This window comes from Maylandia zebra, linkage group LG22, assembly GCF_041146795.1.
Source record: "Maylandia zebra isolate NMK-2024a linkage group LG22, Mzebra_GT3a, whole genome shotgun sequence".
Taxonomy (NCBI): domain Eukaryota; kingdom Metazoa; phylum Chordata; class Actinopteri; order Cichliformes; family Cichlidae; genus Maylandia; species Maylandia zebra.
Genome location: NC_135187.1, coordinates 1,252,708 through 1,270,000, shown reverse-complemented (window position 1 = coordinate 1,270,000; position 17,293 = coordinate 1,252,708). Strand labels below are relative to the sequence as shown.

The following is a 17,293-nucleotide window of genomic DNA, read 5'->3' as shown; positions in this document are numbered from 1 at the left end:
AGGATTCTGCTTAGTGACAAACTCACGGAGAACACAGCTGTTTATACCAGCGTGTCCTGTTACATCAGTGCTTTGAATATCAGTGATAGCAAAACAAAACACGCTGCTCAAAGCCTGTTTATGACAAGGTCGGATAATAAATGTGGTTTGAATTGACCAAACAAACGTTTCTGCTGGAGAGGAAAGAGAGGGAAGCCTGCAGCTCTGACAGGAGGCGGGGTTCTCACCAGGAACATGCTGAGAGTCTTTCCCATGATGCTGTTGAAGAGGTCGAGGGCGGAGTTTCCAGCCACCATGAAGAAGTCAGACAGGAAGAGGTATTCTCTGCAGCCGTTGTCGAGCAGAGCGTAGTGCTGGCTGCGAAACAGCGTCTCATAGGGATACTGTGGAGAGCGAGAGGGAGAGTTAGACCTCAGACGACCTCCGTGGCACAGATCGGCTGCACAGACTGTAGCTAAACGATGGACACGCTGTGATGTCACCCATTAGTTTGTGAAGTCTCGTGTTCAGCGCTGTGACTGTCGCCATCTCGGAGTCTGAAACAATTTGCTGAGCGCAACAACAAAAACTACACATTTCTATGGCAACAACCTGTCAATCACAGAGTGGACACGCCCTTAAAGGACGCCCCCTTCAGCTGACTACAAAGACTGCAGACCTCTGCAGCTGTTTCCATCTGTGTCTATGACGAGGTCACTGCTCCCAAACTGCAGTGAAAATTAAAAATCTCATAATCTGCCACAAGATGTCAGCGCTGAGCAACGGAGCTCAGCTGGAATTTAAACTGGATCCTAAAATCATTCCCGTCTCATTAAAAGCGAGGACGTGCATCCTGTTTGTCCTGAAGGGGGCGTGTCTCGTGCTACAGACGCTGGTTTGTTCACAGGGAATTTTATTTTCTTGTAAATGGCAGATCTGCAGGATGCGTTTGGGTTGAGCAGCTCGATCTGCGGCAGCGCCGTCTCTCACCCTGCTGTCTCCTCTCTGAGCCGTGTGCGGGACCAGGATGGGCCCCTCCAGCTCGGCCGGGCTCAGGATGGCCCCCCTCTGGCCCAGAGTGAAGATGGTGTTCCTGCTCTTCAGAGACGGTTTGGAGAAGAAACCTGCAGCGGCGAGTCAAGGAGCCTCAAACAGTCTGAAAATGTGAAGCAGGCGTCAGAGCGCCCGAGTGCCGCGCACACGGTGAGCAGGCGTGACACAAACAACAGACCGTGAAGGATATCTTTCTTGGCTGTGTCCTCGACTCCCATCAGGTCGTCTTTGTCTGCCACCTCCTCGTACTGCGGGACACGCAAACATCAGCTGTTATCCACATGAAGACGGCGTGCAGCCACGTCGACACAAACACAGCGAGGGCGCGACCCCGCCGCTCACCCACCTGCACTTTGAGCAGCCTGCCGCTGTACGACTTGAAGTAACTGTAGTAAATCTTGCTCATGGTGTCCACGTACTCGTCTCGGATCTCCTTGGCGACCGTTCTCTCATTGGCCAGAAGGAACTGGTAGAAGAACCTGCAGTGAAAACAACAACAGCATCGATCAGCTTCTTCACTTTGTGTCCAGTTATTTCTAACGCACAATTAAAAACAAGTTCAACACAACAAAAAAATAACAAACAGACGGTAAAAAGATGGGTGGAGCTTCCAGGTCAGGAAACAGAAGGTGGAAACGTGATGTCAGCGAGTGACGTCGCCGTGACTACGTCCACCTTTAAGTTTAAAAACTCACCTCAAATAAAACTAACGCAGACGTGTGCACAGACTTATCAACAGTCCAACATATCGAATAACTCAAATCAATAAAAACAAAACTAAGTGTAGTGTTGGTAAAGCAGCAGGTAAATACACCTGAGGATACAGAGGAGTCTCTGCACAGACTTCACCTGGATCCGCCCCGTGAACCATGCGGCGCTCAGGATTCTGCGTCACGTGACAAACGAGGAGCGGAACAGAAACCAGTGTTTTTAAAGACGTTTCAGTTCCTCGGGTGTAAAAATGGACTTCTTGCTCTTTAAATGGACAGAAGCGACAAAGAAAAGACGTCTGTAGGTTCAGCGTAATGCAGACTGTGAGTGGACCCGAACGCTCAGCTGTGCTCACCGGTACTTCAGCAGAGTGTTCTGTGGGATCTGGTAGTTGGTCATCGGTTTCCTGAAGGAGTAAATCTTCTGAAGAATGAACTCTCTGATCTTTGACACGGCCTGAGGAGAACAAAGAGTGTGGATATAAGCACAAAGATATAAAACCTGATAAGTAGGCAGAGGAATGAGTTAAACGCCTTCGTGTGGCGCGGGTACATTAAGCGCTCTGCCTGAAAGACCTCAGGAGAGCAGCTCAGCAGGTTTCTGACTTATTAATGAGGACTTCCTCTCATTTCCTGTTTGTTATGGACTTTAACTGTAAACGTGATTCCAAAGAGTCGGGAACTTTCCTCCTGCCCGTCTCTCACCTTGAGTTTGAGGCGGTCCACGATGTCCTGGATGTCGGAGCAAGCCAGCGTCTCTCTGAAGCTCAGCTCTTTGGCAAAGTTGATCTTAGTGTTGAGCTCGTGGAGCTGCTCCAGAAACTCCTGCTCCGTCACAGGACTGTCCAGGATGGTGCTGCCAACACACACGACCAGCAGATTAAGTCATGCAATCACCACAAAACACTGATGGCTGGTTAATCCATCAGGAACAACTCTGAGGTCTCTGCAAACTGAGCGCCATCCAACAAATCACTCATTACAATACAGACACTTTTTCTTTGCGGCGACAGCCGTCAAACCTACGAGATCATGGCCCCGGGCACCACCAGCTCATCCACCAGCTGGCTGAGGTGGCTGCGCACGGCCTGCCGGTTCTTCAGCCGCACGTTCATGCTGACCGACTGCTGCTGCAGGGTCTGGATCTCACTGCTGATGGAGGACAGGTCGCTCTGGAAGCCGCTCAGCATGCCCTCCATACGCTGAGAGACACACAGCCGTGAGGTTAGACTGAATCTGCTTTAACAAGAGGACAGCGCTCCCATGACAGTTTGAAAAAGTGCCCGCCTCTCACTTTCCCACTTGAACTGGACCCACCTAAAAACTTAACTGAGCACCGAGGACGGAAAAGAATCCGCTCTGATGCAGAGCGACGAGTAACCACAGCAGCCGTGCTGCTTTTAGTGAGCACACTGTGACGTAAAGCGCCTTTATTACTTTAAGCTTGTGTGCAGAAAACTGAAGTAAGGGTGCAGAATGACAGGAAGGTGTCTCTCAGGTACATCTGTCCCGCCTCTGCACAGCTGCACAGTGAAGACGTGTTCTTCTGCTGACGCTTCTGTGAGAACTCAGCTCAGAAGATGTGACAGGGAAACAAAACACGTCTCGACTCCTTCACAGAAAACTCGAATCACTCTCAAATATCCACAAGACTCCATCCCAGCAAGAGTTTTCTGTATAAATGTCACACATGATTATTTTCTGTCTGTCTCAGTCGTCTCACCTCCAGGATGGAGTCACAGGCAGTGATCTGGTTGTGCAGCAGGGCGATGTTCTGACTCTCTTTGATGTCTGCACGATGAGCGCTCAGGAAAACATCATCAGTGACGGGTGTTAGTGTGTGGTTATACATTATTAGGTGAAGGTATTCAAACTGGGAGCTGTGAAGGATACAGTCTTTGATGGAGGCTTGTTCAATCCTCTGCAGCTCTGCCTCCACCTGTTTGGAGTACTGACGGAGGTCGACACCCTGAAAACCGACGGGAGGAAACTGAAATGTATTATCTGTGCTTTGAAAGAGGAAGTGTAGAGTAATAATTATTTTATAGCACCTTTCAAAACAAAAGTAACAAATCCCTTCACATTAAAAGCGTCAGCTTAACTCTTAGGTTAGATTTTCTACCTTTGCTGCTTTCTACAGACAAAGTGTTCGTAGAAAGCAGCACACACACACGCACGCACGCACGCACGCACACACGCACGCACGCGCACACACACGCACGCACGCACGCACGCGCGCGCGCACACACACACGCACGCACGCACACACACACACACGCACGCACACACGCGCGCGCACACACACGCACGCACGCACACACACACAGCAGCAGCAAACCAAAACATCACTGCTGCAAAGAAACCACAACTGAGGGAGACCGGGAGGAGGGAGACAACCAGGCCCGGACGTCAGAGCAGAGGACGTGTTATATATTAGACTTCTGTTCTTTCAGTTCTCACTGTTTTGAGCGCTTCCTTCACCAGGTCGTCTTCCAGGTTGGCCTGAATGTGAACTGCAGCAGACAAAAGGGAACAACAGTTAGTGACAAGCGAAACCTTCAAGCAAGGCAGCACCGAGGAAGCTGTAACAAGTGCCACCTCAGCCGAGCTTTAATATGAAGTCTTTTCCTTACTGTCCACTTCATCCAGGATAAACTCGTCCGTAGTGATGTCCAGCTCTCCCAGGTTCAGGTTAGCGATGTCTGCTTCAGTCTTCTGGGTGAAACACAACCAGTGTGTCTTCAGTGGTGATAATTAACAGGATGAAACTGTCAAAACTTACTGACATTAAAGCTTTCTTTGGTTTTCATTCACTCACTTGTTTATTCCAGCCAATGAGAAAACATACACTTACTGGCCACTTTGTTAGGTACACCTGTTTGTCTGTCCTTTAACTCAAATATCTAGACCTGTGGACATGTACAGATGACCTGCTGTAGTTCAAACTAAGCATCAGAATGTGGAGAAAAGGTGATCTAAGTGACTGCGAGGGTGGTATGTTGGTCTGAGTGTTTCCGAATCTGCTGATCTGCTGGGATTGTCCCACAACTGCAGAGTTTACACAGAAGTAGGGCTGTGCGATATGACCAAAATCTCATATCCCGATATAAGAATTCTATCGTCCGATAACGATATAAATCACAAACGTGTAACATTTTCTGTAAATTCTGTGAATCTCGGGCAGCTCGACTTGCGTGAAGTGTTTCCAGCTGCGTGTCGTGTAGCTGGAGTCGAGTGATGAAACGAGTCTAAGGTTTATTTTTTAGCACCTGGCGGCTCTTTTTTACTTCTCATCCGTAAATAATCTGCTCTTTCACGTGATTCGGTTTATTTTGAAAAGTCTCAACAGGATCTTGAGCTTTATTGTGAAAGGTTTATGTGGAAAATAAACAAGCGGACATGCAATGCTGTTACCGTCGCTGTTGCTAACGACAACGCATAAAAACAGGCGCTTGTCCGTCTGTAGTGTGGTTATATTAAACATAAGAGAAAGAGAACTTTAATAAATGAATACAGCCACTACAGTCACCATCAGAACGGTGAGAAAATATTGCCGTAAACAGTTTATTTTGCGACACCACGAAACAATCGACAGCGTAAAATGAAACGATAGACGTTTTTATATCGTCATCCCATACATATCGTTACATCGAACAGCCCTACACAAAAGGTCGGAAAAAGACCTTCTGCGCACAGCAGCTCACTGGAGGAGAACGGCCAGACTGCTTTGAGCCCGACTTACAACCAAGGAACAGCATAAGCAAATGGACTACGGGAGCAGAAGACCACAGCTGGTGTCACTCATGTCAGCTAAGAAGAGGAAACTGAGGCTACAGTTCGCACAGACTCACCAAAACTGGACACAGAAGATGAAAAAAACATTTCCATTCCCATCCCTGCATAACCTCAGTGTCCACCAGGATAACACACCCTGTCTCAAAGCTCAGACCATCTTAAACTGGTTTCCTGAATGTGACGATGGGTTCACTGTACTCAGTTGGCCTCAACAGTCAGCAGAGTTGGATTAGTGGCCATGTATTAATTAATTTTTATTGTGTTCTGTGCTGCTGCTTACAATGACAATAAAACTCTTCTCTTATGTGATCTCACTCCAAAAGAGCATCTTTGGGATGTGGTGGAATGGGAGATTCTCATCATGGATGCAGCTGACAAGTCTGCAGCAACTGTGTGCTGATGTCATAATATGTCATGTCAACATGGACCAAAATCTCTGAGGAATGTTATCAACAGCTGAATCTGAAGACTTAAACCGACTGAAGGAAAAATGAGCTCCATCCCGGTTACATCAAGGTGTACCTAATAAAGTGTCCGATGTGCGTATTTACACAGAGAGAAGATGACTGAATAAACATCTGTTTTCTAGCCGTTGCACACACCACCTCCGCTGTGTTTGTATGACAGACTTAAACCAATAACAAACTGACTGATAATAATCAATAATCAGCCATAATCAGGATTATTAATGCGGGACCAGAACGACAACTGATAAACATAAATCGCCTTTTCCTCCTCAGAAAAAGGAAGTCAATGCTTCCCATTAGCATCCAGCAGCAGCAGCGCTCCGTAGAATGAGTCCACCTGCTAACAGCTTCTTTGAGCTTCACGCAGCTAAAGCTTGCGCTCACCTGCGATTACCTCCGTGAAACTGAACGCAGGCGTCACGCAGAAAAAGAACATCTTACCTCGTCCTGTAAATACGCCATGGCGACTTCTGTCGGGTTCCCAGCTGTGTTTACATCGGGCCCAGCTCCAGCAGCGGTCGCGGTTCCCTCCGCCATTGCGGCCAACTTACGCTAACGTAAAAAAAAAAAAAATACAAATCTAAAGTTCCACCTCGTAGTTAGCAAAAATATCGTATTATTAACCGAGCGCGGTATTATCACGATCGCGTGCCGTGGGTGATAAATCAGTGGGACTCAATAAACATTTATTTCGCGTGAGTTAACGAAACTAACCGCGTTAAGCCACGTATTTGCTTGTTTCTTTTGAACACAGTTTTTTTTCCAGTCGGACGACTCGATAGTGACGGACCAACTTCCGTTCCCCGAAGGGGTCAAACTCTCGCGAGAGGCTTGCGGCTTCCTCTTCGCACGGAACCTGCTTCCAAGATGGTGAGTGTCTTTTCTGTCGGACTGAAATGTCTCAGAAATCCGCGATCATCCAACTTTAGTTGCGCTTGTTTGTCACATTTATACATCCGATAAATCCTCCACAGCCTACTTGAGTGGGCTGGTGCGGAATTTTCAGTTTATTGCTGGTAATTTGACGTTTTAGCGCAGTTTGCTGTGGGATGTGAGTGGAGCTGTGTCGACGAGCGCCAACAGTTAACTTCGTTTTTCCCTCCCGGTTATAAAGCGTCCACATGCCCGGCGTCTGCTGCTGTCACTCGTAGCTGTGGATGGAGACTCTGTGCTGCTTCAAACTTTAAGAAGCAGTCATAGTTCGAGGCGTTTACCCCTCAGAGCTAACAGGCTTTAGCCTCGCCAAGCATGTTGGTGGACCCTGGCCGGGAGCTGGAAGTACTCTGATGTAAATACACAGTATTTAAAATAGTCGAAGTACTGCTGGGATGTTTTTGAACAAAGCTGAAGCTGTTCAGAGCCGCAGCAGTCGACCTGTTTGGGCTAACGGGGCTGAACTAAGAGAAATCCTCATGAACCTCTAGCACACTGTGCAAATGTATAGGTTAACATATAAAGATACATACAGCGTGAAGCTTGTAAACATGTATGTGTATTACTGCATGATCTTTGCAGAAACTACATGTTGCTGTGTGTGACTCACTTTGTTTCCCTCTGCGTCTCAGTCTCTGGTCATCCCTGAGAAGTTCCAGCACATTCTTCGTGTCCTGAACACGAACATTGATGGCAGGAGGAAGATCGCCTTCGCCATCACTGCCATCAAGGTGAGCTCCTCCCTGAGACTGTGCCGCTTGTTGCAACTGTTTTTCATCATCACATCAGTTGCGCTGTGTTTTTTGTGATTGTCGGCGTGTTGTTAACACTTAGTCTCTTCTCAGGGTGTTGGCAGACGTTACGCTCATGTTGTCCTGAGGAAAGCCGACATCGACCTGAACAAGAGGGCTGGAGAGCTGACTGAGGAGGAGGTGAGGATTGTTCAGAGCTTTGAATGAAAACGGCGACTTGTGATGCTTTTGTGTTGTCAGGAGATTTTGTCACTGGAGCTTTAGTGGTGGTTCTGAATCTGTGCAACAAGTATCACGAGTATTGATTTGTGAAGCGTTTGGAGGGTCGGCCCTCTGCAGGCCGGTCTCTGAGGCTATAGAAATATTTCAATCGTCCTCAGAGCAGCGTCTTGTTTTATTGCATGAAGGCAAAGAGACGGCACTTTGTTCTGTGACGAACGGTACTCACAAGTCGGAGGAGTAAGTGTGGCTACCAGCAGCAGGTTAACGTTGGCACTAGAGCAGGGCGATATGACCAAAAATATTTATCACCATATACATTTGAAAATTCGCGGTAACGATATAACTGACGATATAATTGACACTAGACAAAATACTTTACAACTCCACAACTTTATTAGTGCAAAAAAAAAAAAACATCAATGTATTTGCACTTAAACAAGCAGCTGTTTATGTGCATTAAAGTTATATAAACATGTAACAGTGCAAATTCCTCGCTGACAGTTTAACCAAAAGGCATTTCCAGTGGAAACTGGCCGACATATCCTCAGCATAACCATGTATAACATCCACAAAACTTAAAAAGAGGTTATACACACACAATACGGTAACATTATGTTGAAGCACAGTACGTATCACTCCACGAGGCTCCGCCTACGATAGCCGTAATGCTCCGACAATCCATCGAGTGGTGCGGCTTCGTAGCTCAGCAAAGTCGTACTGAAACATTTGACAGATTTTCGAGCGCCGTGTACATAAAATCGTTTCGAGGTCAGTAAACACAACCAGAGTTCATACATAAGGCACACGGGATTATAAGGGGCTCTGTCGACTTTCAGACAAATCAAAGGATGATTTTAAGTGCGCCGTATTTTCCAAACAACACGGTAATAACGACGGCCCGCTAGCATGCGCTACCAGAAATAGTGCTTTGTTGTGCTGAACCAGTTCCACACCAGTGAAGCTGCAGCATTTTTACAAACCAGTCCAGGTTCATCTGTTTCAGTCAACGATCCACTTTTGCTCTTCTCGTTCTGCGTCGCCGCCATGTGCGTATGTAAACAAAGGCACTGCACATGCGCGTTTCACCCATATTCTATCGTGATATTTCATTTTCTTATCGTTGCCCAGCATTACACCGGTGTTACCGTGAACGGTATGATATAGCCCCGCCCTAGTTGGCACACCTGTGCAGAAGGTGGTGACACCGTGCCGTGTGAGTGTGTATCTGCCACTGCAGTGCTCCAGTTTTTACACATTTAGACAAACTAGGGGGTAAAGAAGCACCTCCCGTCTCAAAGGGGTGCAGAGTGACGTAATCATCAAAGACATCATTGGTTTAGCTGAGGCTGCTCGGTGGACTTTTCTGTCTGCAGAGCATTTTGCTTCACATCAGGATCAAAATATTTTATTGATTCCTAGATGAAGTTTGTCCTGACTTTGACGTAAGGCAGCAGATGTTTCCTCGGGCGTCACATTGTAGGCAGACGGCGTCAGTCTCCCAGACATAAACGCTTCATTAGATCCTTTCCTGTCGATCACCATATTCAGTTTCCTTGCGTAGTAACCGGAGCTGCTTGGTTGTCAGGTCGAGCGTGTGGTGACCATCATGCAGAATCCTCGCCAGTACAAAATCCCAGACTGGTTCCTCAACAGGCAGAAGGACGTGAAGGACGGCAAATACAGCCAGGTGGGTGATCGCAGCTGCTGCTTTGTCTTCCAAGAATCTAAATGATAAAGTCAATTTTTGGCTCAAACCTGAACGAGGTTCACACCAAGGTATTTGATTGGACGAGCTAGTTCGAGGCACCCCGTGACCATCTCTGTGTCTGATTTCAGGTCCTCGCCAACAGCCTGGATAACAAGTTGAGAGAAGATCTGGAGAGGCTGAAGAAGATCAGGGCTCACCGTGGTCTCAGGCACTTCTGGGGGTAAGAGCTCGGTCCTTGTATTCATTCACACTGCTGTGAGAAGGCTCTGCATCGACGCGTCCTCCATTTACCCGAGTCTGCACACATCTGTGAGCGGGACACGTCCTGCAGAGTTCAGAGACTTCATGAACGTTTGTGTCACACTTGAGTAAACGAGGCGTCTGCAGAGTGAGCCTGTCCTGAAAAACTTGAACTGTGAGCTCAGAAACGCTGGTGCCGCCTCTGCGTGCGTCCACACTAACAGGCTAAAGTCGTGTGACTGTAGAGCACAGATGCAGCGACTTCTGCACCAACGGTCTAAAAAAAATGCTTTTTTTACCCAATTTTTGTTTCTAAAAACAACGAGAGCCACATATAAAGACATTCGTTTTTAATTTTGATAAAACGGAGGCAGTTTAATGTCCTCCTAGGTGGCCCTTGTGGAGCAAAATTTAGTATTTTGGTCTAGACAACCCAAAACGTGACGTCCGGATATGTGGATGCCGGGTCCTAGGAGGTTAATAATGGGCTCAAACATTGTGATGCATGTTGTCCTGCTGATTTACAGACCAGTTAAACATCCTGTTTATGTTCCTGAAGCAGATGTTTGAGTTTCCTGATGGTGGAGAGGTTATAAGTTTGTCTTTAAGCTGAAGCACGTTTCCAACGTGGAGCAGTCGGTCTGATAAAAGCCTTTAAAAACAAATGAAATCCTCAACTATGTTGTTCAGTCCTTTGTTACAGACGTCCTAACCTGGTTTGTCTCTCTCCCTGCAGTCTGCGTGTGCGCGGTCAGCACACCAAGACCACCGGCCGTCGTGGTCGCACCGTCGGCGTGTCCAAGAAGAAGTAAACTGCCCCGCTTCCCTTTGTTTCAATAAAACACCACAGTTCACAAAATGTTCTCGTCCCCTGTGCTGCTTTACTTCTCTCACCAACACACCGCTGGGAGCTCCTTGGTGATTTATTTTGAAGGGACGTGGCGTCTCGGTGGACCTCGGTGAAGCAGTTTTAATGTTGTATTTAAATGTTGCAGTGCACAGCTGAACATGTTCTGCAGGATTTCAAACAGAAATCTGATATTTGAGGCTGTTAGTACAGATGGAGCTGCTCAGCAGGGGAAATGGATCAGGAGTAAAAGGCCCAGTGACACGGACACGAGTGCTCGGAGTACACTGAATACATCTGCACTTCAGACAAAACTTATTTCCCTGCTTTGCCTCAGAGGCAGGTTCAGAGCAGCAGCCTTCATTGTACAGAATGAAACCAGGATAGAGAAGCCCGTTAGAACAGCTGAGCTTTAGTCGATACCCTGTAGTGATGCACAGGTGGATGCGCCGCTGTGCAGACCTTTGTTTTGTCTAATATTTCTGAGCCCAGGCGGGTTGGTTACACTTGGACACAAAAACAGAAGCTGGAGATCGAGTCCAACAGTTTATTGTGCTGCATTGATGACAGGAGGAAAGACAGTATCACACATCAGAAATGAAATATTGCTTCATTCTAATATAGACACATCCCACAGAAACTGAGATGTGGGGAAATGATATGGCTGCAGGAGGTTTAAAGTGCGTAGGAAGTGGAGCAAAGGCTTGAAGCAGCAGGACCCGAGCGGGCTCGTGAAAAACGCTTTTTCATGCCAGTGTTTGAAACGTGTTGCTGCACAGCTGCATCTGTAGACGACGTAAACATTCAAGACTAGCAAAATATGGGCTTTTAAACATCTGTGTACAACTTTTTATTAAGGAAATGTTTCAGAAAACTGCTGCCTCATCTCTGCATTCAGAAGCGCCGCTGCTGTAACAGCAGGGAGAATAAAGTCCATCCTGACCGCTACGATAACCTCGAGCAACAGGTTCCACTGAGTGTGCACGCTAAATGAGCTGCTTGTTTTTAGTGCAGAGCTGTCCCACAGCGCTAAAGCCGGAAGACGCTATGAAGATTTCAGAGATGAAACCGGCCGACGAGTCGCTGCGACTGTTTTTAATTCACCAGTTTGTAGAAAAGAAGATGAACTAAAAGCCTTTTCGAAGCCTCGGAGCTCTTCTAGAGAAAGTGGCAAATGTTTAATTATCATTTGTCTGATTTCATTTGGTAAATCCACCATCACGGAGGACCATCGAGCAGCAGTCCACTGTGACGTCTCGAGGGTCAGTGCCGCGAAACGACCTCGTGAAAATAAAGCTACCAGCCCAGCGACCTTTTTCTGACACGACTACACAGCTCGACACGACTGGCTTCCACCGACAAATCTAAAAAACAGAATAAATTAAAAAACAGCCGGAGGTGCATGAGAAGATGAGCTTTATACTTTCACCTGGTTTTAAAAGCGGAGTGGGAGTGGGGTGGAGGCGACACTGAGAAAAACACAAGTTTGATCCCAAAGTTGGTCTTCTATTTAAAAAAAGAAGCTTCTGACAGATAAACCCTGAACATTTCCATCTGGAAACACTTTCACAAAATTGACTCCAAAAATATTTAAGACTTATTTTTCACACTGAAAATGGGCGTCCATAAAGACGGCTCTCTTTTAAACTAGTTTATCAGATTTTGTAGTTTCCAAAGTTCTGTTTTGGTCATTTCTGCAAAAAGAAAATAAAATGCATCTTTTTTAATAGCCACATTTTGAATTGGTGCTTTTATTTTGGCACCGCAGACATGTAGCTATGAGGAAGCTGCTGCAGCTGCTCACTGACACGTCGCGTCTGCATGTTAGAGAAGCATGGAGAACATCTGGCTTTGTCCAGCACACACGGCTGACTTGAAAGCATCAAAAACAGCTGGACTCCAGCAGCTGCTGCTTTAGTTTCACTCTGTAGACTCTCAGATCAGTTTGTCTGCTGCAGAATCAGCTCACATGTTACAGCCAGTTCAGTGAGGAGATGAAGAGATCCCCATTAATAACAGTAAACTAAGAAAAACATGACGCAGGTTTTCTGTGAAACTGTGGCAGCTGAACTAACTTATCATAAAAAACAGAAGAGAAATCGAAGAGCCACGTTGGAGAGGAAAGCAGTCCACCGCTCCCCCTCAGGCCTCCCTCTGTGGGGTAGGAGGCTGCTGCTGCTGGGGCTGCTGCTGGGGCTGCTGCTGCTCTTTGGTGGGGGCGTAGTACAGCTCCAGAGGCTTCCTGACCTTCCAGTACTTCTCGTTCACCAACTCCAGAGTCAGCGAGCCGTTTAGGGTCTGAGAGGAAGGATGAGCATAAAGGTCAGATCACAAAAAAGCTTCTAATGGAATCGAATCGATCAGTCCAGATTTCCTCCATCGTACAACAAAATCACACCAGGAACCAGCCTGACTGCACTACGCAAAGACTTGCCCACTTTCTGTCCTGGGTTTTCACAATAAAAGCCCTAGACACACTCACTGTAATACAGTCCCAAACAAAAAAGCTGTAAAATAAAAGTTTTCCAATAAAAACTGTTTCGTCTCACTCCCATTTGTTGTTGTTGCACTTTGAAGCTCTACTTGGAACCTCGTTAAGATCCAAACATGCAAAATTGGATTTGTTGCCATTTTTGAAGTGGTCTTAAACTTTTGCTTACCAGAGGTGAACACTGAATGAACGAGCCGCAGTTTCTGGGACGCAAATTTAAAATGAGAAGACTTCAAACTTCCACTGATTTATATGTATTTTTTTAATCTAAGGCATCTTTTCAAGGAGCGAACGTGCACATCAGTCTGTAAAGATAACAAACTCATCCATGAACACAGAAGGTTAATGCAGCTTGAATAAAACGGGACTCGTGTTCAGCCGTCACTCACAGAGAACTGGCCTCCCCTCGTCAGGATGTAGATGGTGTACTGCTTCTCGCTGACGTTGCTCAGACTCGTCCCCTCGCCGCTTCCTGCCATCCCTCCGTTTTCACCTCCCACCCCCTCGGCTCGCGCCTCTTCTCGTCCTGCCTCCTCTCGCCCTCGGTCCTCGGGTTCATTCTCGGGCCGTCGGTCCTCCAGAGCGATGCGCAGTGCGAGGTACTTGGACAGATGGTCCACCGTAGCATTAGCTGTTGTCTTCACATATCTGACAAGGGAAAGGCAGATGATGGCGATGTGCTCTACCTCTGACAAATTAAACGTTTTCTGAATTGTCTGGCCACTCGGGGACAGGCTCACCACTTCACACATGTTCGTTCTTATTCACACATTTTTACTGATTTCTAGTCATTTCCCAGGTTTTAGCTGTTTTTGGTCTCTGCCATCTCTGCCATGATTCACATTTTCAGTATAAAATGTTTGTTCAGCTACTTCAGAAAAGGTCTAACCTCGTCTGGTTGTAGTCCTGGGCGTGGACCAGCTGTGGGTGTGGTCTGAACACCAGCTCGATCTCGGAGGACAGCCCCTCTTTGTGGCGTCTCAGCGGGGGAGTCGGGCTCCCGCTGTCCACCTCGGGTCCCGAGCCATCATCGGATGGACGTGGCCGCTTGCGGCTCGGCCCGGCCTCCGGAGGGGTATGACCACAGGGGTGTGGCGTGTGTGAGGGGGCGGAGTCGTGGGAGAGGTGTGAACGGGAGTCCCCATTGTCCTCCCCACCACTGTAGGTGGTGTTATCACTCTCCTGAGTGGGCTTCTTCACTCGGTGATTCCTGCAGCCCCAAGGTAAACACATACAACAGTAATTATCATTCAGAGGGGAGGGGCTTAAACTTACAGGGTGTGGTCAGTTGTCATAACAGCAGCGGTGTTATTAAGTCAGGAACAGCAAGAAAAGGAGGAGCTGGGGAGAGGGTGGGTTGCAAAGCGGCATGCAGGCTAAAGAAGCGCAGCATCTGTCGGGAGTGCGGCTCTGTATCCCGCCTGAATGCTACGCCGTATTCAGGAGGATCCGCGGCGCTCTCTCGAGCGCAGAAGCGTGAAATCATAGAACTGATCCGTGTCACCTCTCGGACCTGTAGCGGGCCTGCTGCCGGAGCCCCTCCTCGATGCTGGAGCTCAGCGCCTCCTTGTTGTGCAGCCGGTTGAGTCGCTCGAGGACGCGGCGTTGGTGGGCTTCATACTCATCGCGACTCGGGTAGATCTTCGAGATCAGCGCGTCGAAGTTTGAGTCTCTGCGCAGCGAACGTCTAGAAACCAGCTTCTTCCTGCAGGTCGGACACTCCTTGTTCCTGCACAGGGAAAAACGGCCTGAAGCTTCGTAATCACTGAATAATCGGCTTTTGCAGAAATGTGCCACATTTAAAATCAGTCAGTGAACACATTCAGCTACACAAACGTTACCGCGACGCATTTGTTCTCGTTAGGAACAGCGGCAGCATTTCCACCGCAGAAAACAACTCATCCAAAGTCCCTTAAAAATTTATCTCCGAATTATTTATAATTGGCCAAAACAAGCTGTGTGAACACGGCGATCGTGAATCAGGTACACTGGCAGCTCGCGCTCACCCAGATCGCAGCGCGGTGACGATGCAGTCTGAGCAGAAGCGGTGCAGACACTCTTTGGTGGTCATGGTGTTCTTCAGCATGTCCAGACAGATGGGACACATGAGCTCGCTGTGCAGAGAGCGAGGAGACACGGCTACCTCCGTCCCGTCCACGATGGCCTCCTGAACATACCAAACGTGTGAGAACATTTGCGGTTCTTCATTTCTGCTACATCACAGTTGGTCCTTTTAGCCGAGCTGTTTATTTTCTATTCCCTCTGCTCTGGCAATGGGAACAAAGCTTACAAACTCATTTACCCTTCAGCAAACATCACAAATAATTTCCTCACAGTTTCCTAAGACACTGCCTCTATTTTGCAGCGAGCTGCTGGGCACACAGACAGCTTTACCTGAGGGCTCCTGTGCAGCTCGTACAGACTCAGCTCCCAGGTCTTACTGGGAGCCTGGATGTTTACCGGAGCTGCCATGGCTGCGCTCCCCCCCAATCAATCCTCACTGAGAGACAGGAGAGAAAACACAATCAGATGTTCTCGTCATGTGTCAAAATAATTAACTTTTTTACAGACTCAAAATAAAAACACAAAGAAATCCACATGAAGACATGCATATATAATTATTTTAAGAGCAATACCTCCACATGCTGGGCTGGCAGAATAACTCAACCTGTTTTAAATGTATGAACTCGTACAGCAACAAACATTTGAATTCAGTCTCATCAGTCATCAGGAGCATATCCACCTCACATGTGCTGTACAGGCTGAGTGGCTGCAGTTGCGGCTGAGGCATTCAAATCTACCCACAAACATGTTGAAAGATGCAATGCCAGCAATGTGGACTGTCAAGACTAAAACCAGTCACTGAGCGAAGACAACTGTAATATACGTGTTAAATATCTGCTCGCTGTGAAATAACATAAATGGAGTGGTGGTTTCTAAAACCTCGAGTGTATGATGCGCTGAAAATAAACACGGTTTCATGTAGTTGAATGGTTTATTGGAAAGAAGGAAAAACACTGAAAGTTACAAGTGTATTGTGCACGAAACCAATTCAAACGTGGCGACAGAGCCGTGCAGATGTGTGTCACGAGTTAATCTCGCTGTATAATAAACAAAAATGATCCCTGCTAAATCCGGATCCGTTTCCGGTGCAGTCTGCCGGGTCTCTTCACTACACAGCTTTTTTCTGCAGGATGATGTGCAACATTTGATGTGTGAGAAGAATAACGGCTTTGATTCGGTGTGGCCGTGATCTTATTCACGCTTGCATGTGTAAACATCTCGGCTTTCTTCGCATGTTCTCAGCTTTTTGGATTTCTTCAGTTTTTAAATGATTACAAAGGCACCGGATTTATTCTGAAAACAAAACCATGTAACTTCACAGCAGCCCCGCGGTCTCTGCTGAGAACCACAGCTTATTTTTAGTTCCCACAAGAGGAACTCACCAACAGCTGCCAGCCTTCAAACTTCCTGCAGGGACCGAACACTCCAAAGTTTGCGAACTTTGACTCAGTTTTGCGGATTTAACAGCCAAACGCTTTACATCCGTCGACGCGCACTGAAAAGGACGAAAAAGAGGGAAGAAGAAACTCACCTGACGTTTAAGTGACGGCAGCTGGCACCGCTGCACAGACACGGAGCCACTAGACCGCTACGAACAGCGCGCAGCGGGGCTCGGCTTCCCGCCACAGTTTTTACGATGTCGGCGGAGGGGTCTTACGTTGTCACGGAGCCTCGGTACAAAACTACAGCGGCCAAAAATATCAGGAACGAAACATTTTTCGACAGTCATAAGCTACCTAACATTAGCCGCGGCCATTTTTTCCCTTCTTCTTCTGCGGCTCCCGGTAAAGCTGCACACCGCTTTGCGGCGGTAGTGCCCCAAACGGCAGGTTTGCGTATTGCAGCGCAGCCCCAATCCCAGACTCGGCAACCACACACGTTTTATGTGTTTTAAAACACAAACAACTTAAACTAAAAATAATAACAAATCAAACATACCATACTCGTGGGATTTTAAGAGAACTTTATTTTAAAGATGCAGCAATAACTGAAACTGAATCACAAAAGAAGAACACGGGAAAATGACCACCAA

The 17,293-nt window shown here is 47.4% G+C and overlaps 3 protein-coding genes across 6 annotated transcripts in view; 1 reads left to right on the top strand and 2 right to left on the bottom strand.

Moving 5' to 3' along the window:
- vps52 (VPS52 subunit of GARP complex) overlaps positions 1 to 6,738 on the bottom strand; it is a 12,393-nt gene extending 5,655 nt beyond the window's left edge. The window contains exons 1-13 of one of the 2 annotated variants that reach the window (XM_076878993.1): positions 6,719 to 6,737; positions 6,446 to 6,556; positions 4,376 to 4,457; positions 4,203 to 4,255; positions 3,636 to 3,711; positions 3,466 to 3,533; positions 2,769 to 2,944; positions 2,448 to 2,598; positions 2,099 to 2,199; positions 1,379 to 1,511; positions 1,225 to 1,280; positions 970 to 1,105; positions 228 to 383 (exon numbers count right to left, since the gene is read on the bottom strand). In XM_076878993.1, the coding sequence (XP_076735108.1) occupies positions 228 to 383; positions 970 to 1,105; positions 1,225 to 1,280; positions 1,379 to 1,511; positions 2,099 to 2,199; positions 2,448 to 2,598; positions 2,769 to 2,944; positions 3,466 to 3,533; positions 3,636 to 3,711; positions 4,203 to 4,255; positions 4,376 to 4,457; positions 6,446 to 6,541 (1,284 nt within the window). In that variant the 5' untranslated portion in view covers positions 6,542 to 6,556; positions 6,719 to 6,737. Of the gene's footprint in view, positions 1 to 227; positions 384 to 969; positions 1,106 to 1,224; positions 1,281 to 1,378; positions 1,512 to 2,098; positions 2,200 to 2,447; positions 2,599 to 2,768; positions 2,945 to 3,465; positions 3,534 to 3,635; positions 3,712 to 4,202; positions 4,256 to 4,375; positions 4,458 to 6,445 lie in introns of both variants that reach the window. The other variant, XM_076878994.1, reaches the window with a different exon arrangement.
- Positions 6,739 to 6,750: 12 nt separating this feature from the next.
- Positions 6,751 to 10,718, top strand: rps18 (ribosomal protein S18). Its single transcript, XM_004574840.6, has 6 exons — positions 6,751 to 6,874; positions 7,570 to 7,668; positions 7,783 to 7,869; positions 9,497 to 9,598; positions 9,748 to 9,839; positions 10,596 to 10,718. Exons 1-6 carry the CDS (start codon positions 6,872 to 6,874, stop codon positions 10,669 to 10,671), a joined length of 459 nt encoding a protein of 152 aa, XP_004574897.1. The 5' UTR covers positions 6,751 to 6,871; the 3' UTR covers positions 10,672 to 10,718.
- Positions 10,719 to 11,239: 521 nt separating this feature from the next.
- Positions 11,240 to 17,086, bottom strand: LOC101466722 (E3 ubiquitin-protein ligase RING2-A). Of its 3 annotated transcripts, none has more exons than XM_012915935.3 (7): positions 16,793 to 17,086; positions 15,592 to 15,697; positions 15,204 to 15,364; positions 14,702 to 14,926; positions 14,087 to 14,407; positions 13,587 to 13,845; positions 11,240 to 13,004 (listed from the first exon to the last, which is right to left on the bottom strand). In XM_012915935.3, exons 2-7 carry the CDS (start codon positions 15,667 to 15,669, stop codon positions 12,849 to 12,851), a joined length of 1,200 nt encoding a protein of 399 aa, XP_012771389.3. In that variant the 5' UTR covers positions 15,670 to 15,697; positions 16,793 to 17,086; the 3' UTR covers positions 11,240 to 12,848. The 3 variants fall into 3 exon arrangements, with proteins under 3 accessions (XP_012771389.3, XP_004574899.3, XP_012771390.3); XM_004574842.3 differs by having other exon boundaries at positions 14,711 to 14,926; positions 16,793 to 17,084; XM_012915936.5 differs by lacking the exon at positions 16,793 to 17,086 and adding an exon at positions 16,644 to 16,760.
- Between the last annotated feature and the right edge of the window lie 207 nt (positions 17,087 to 17,293).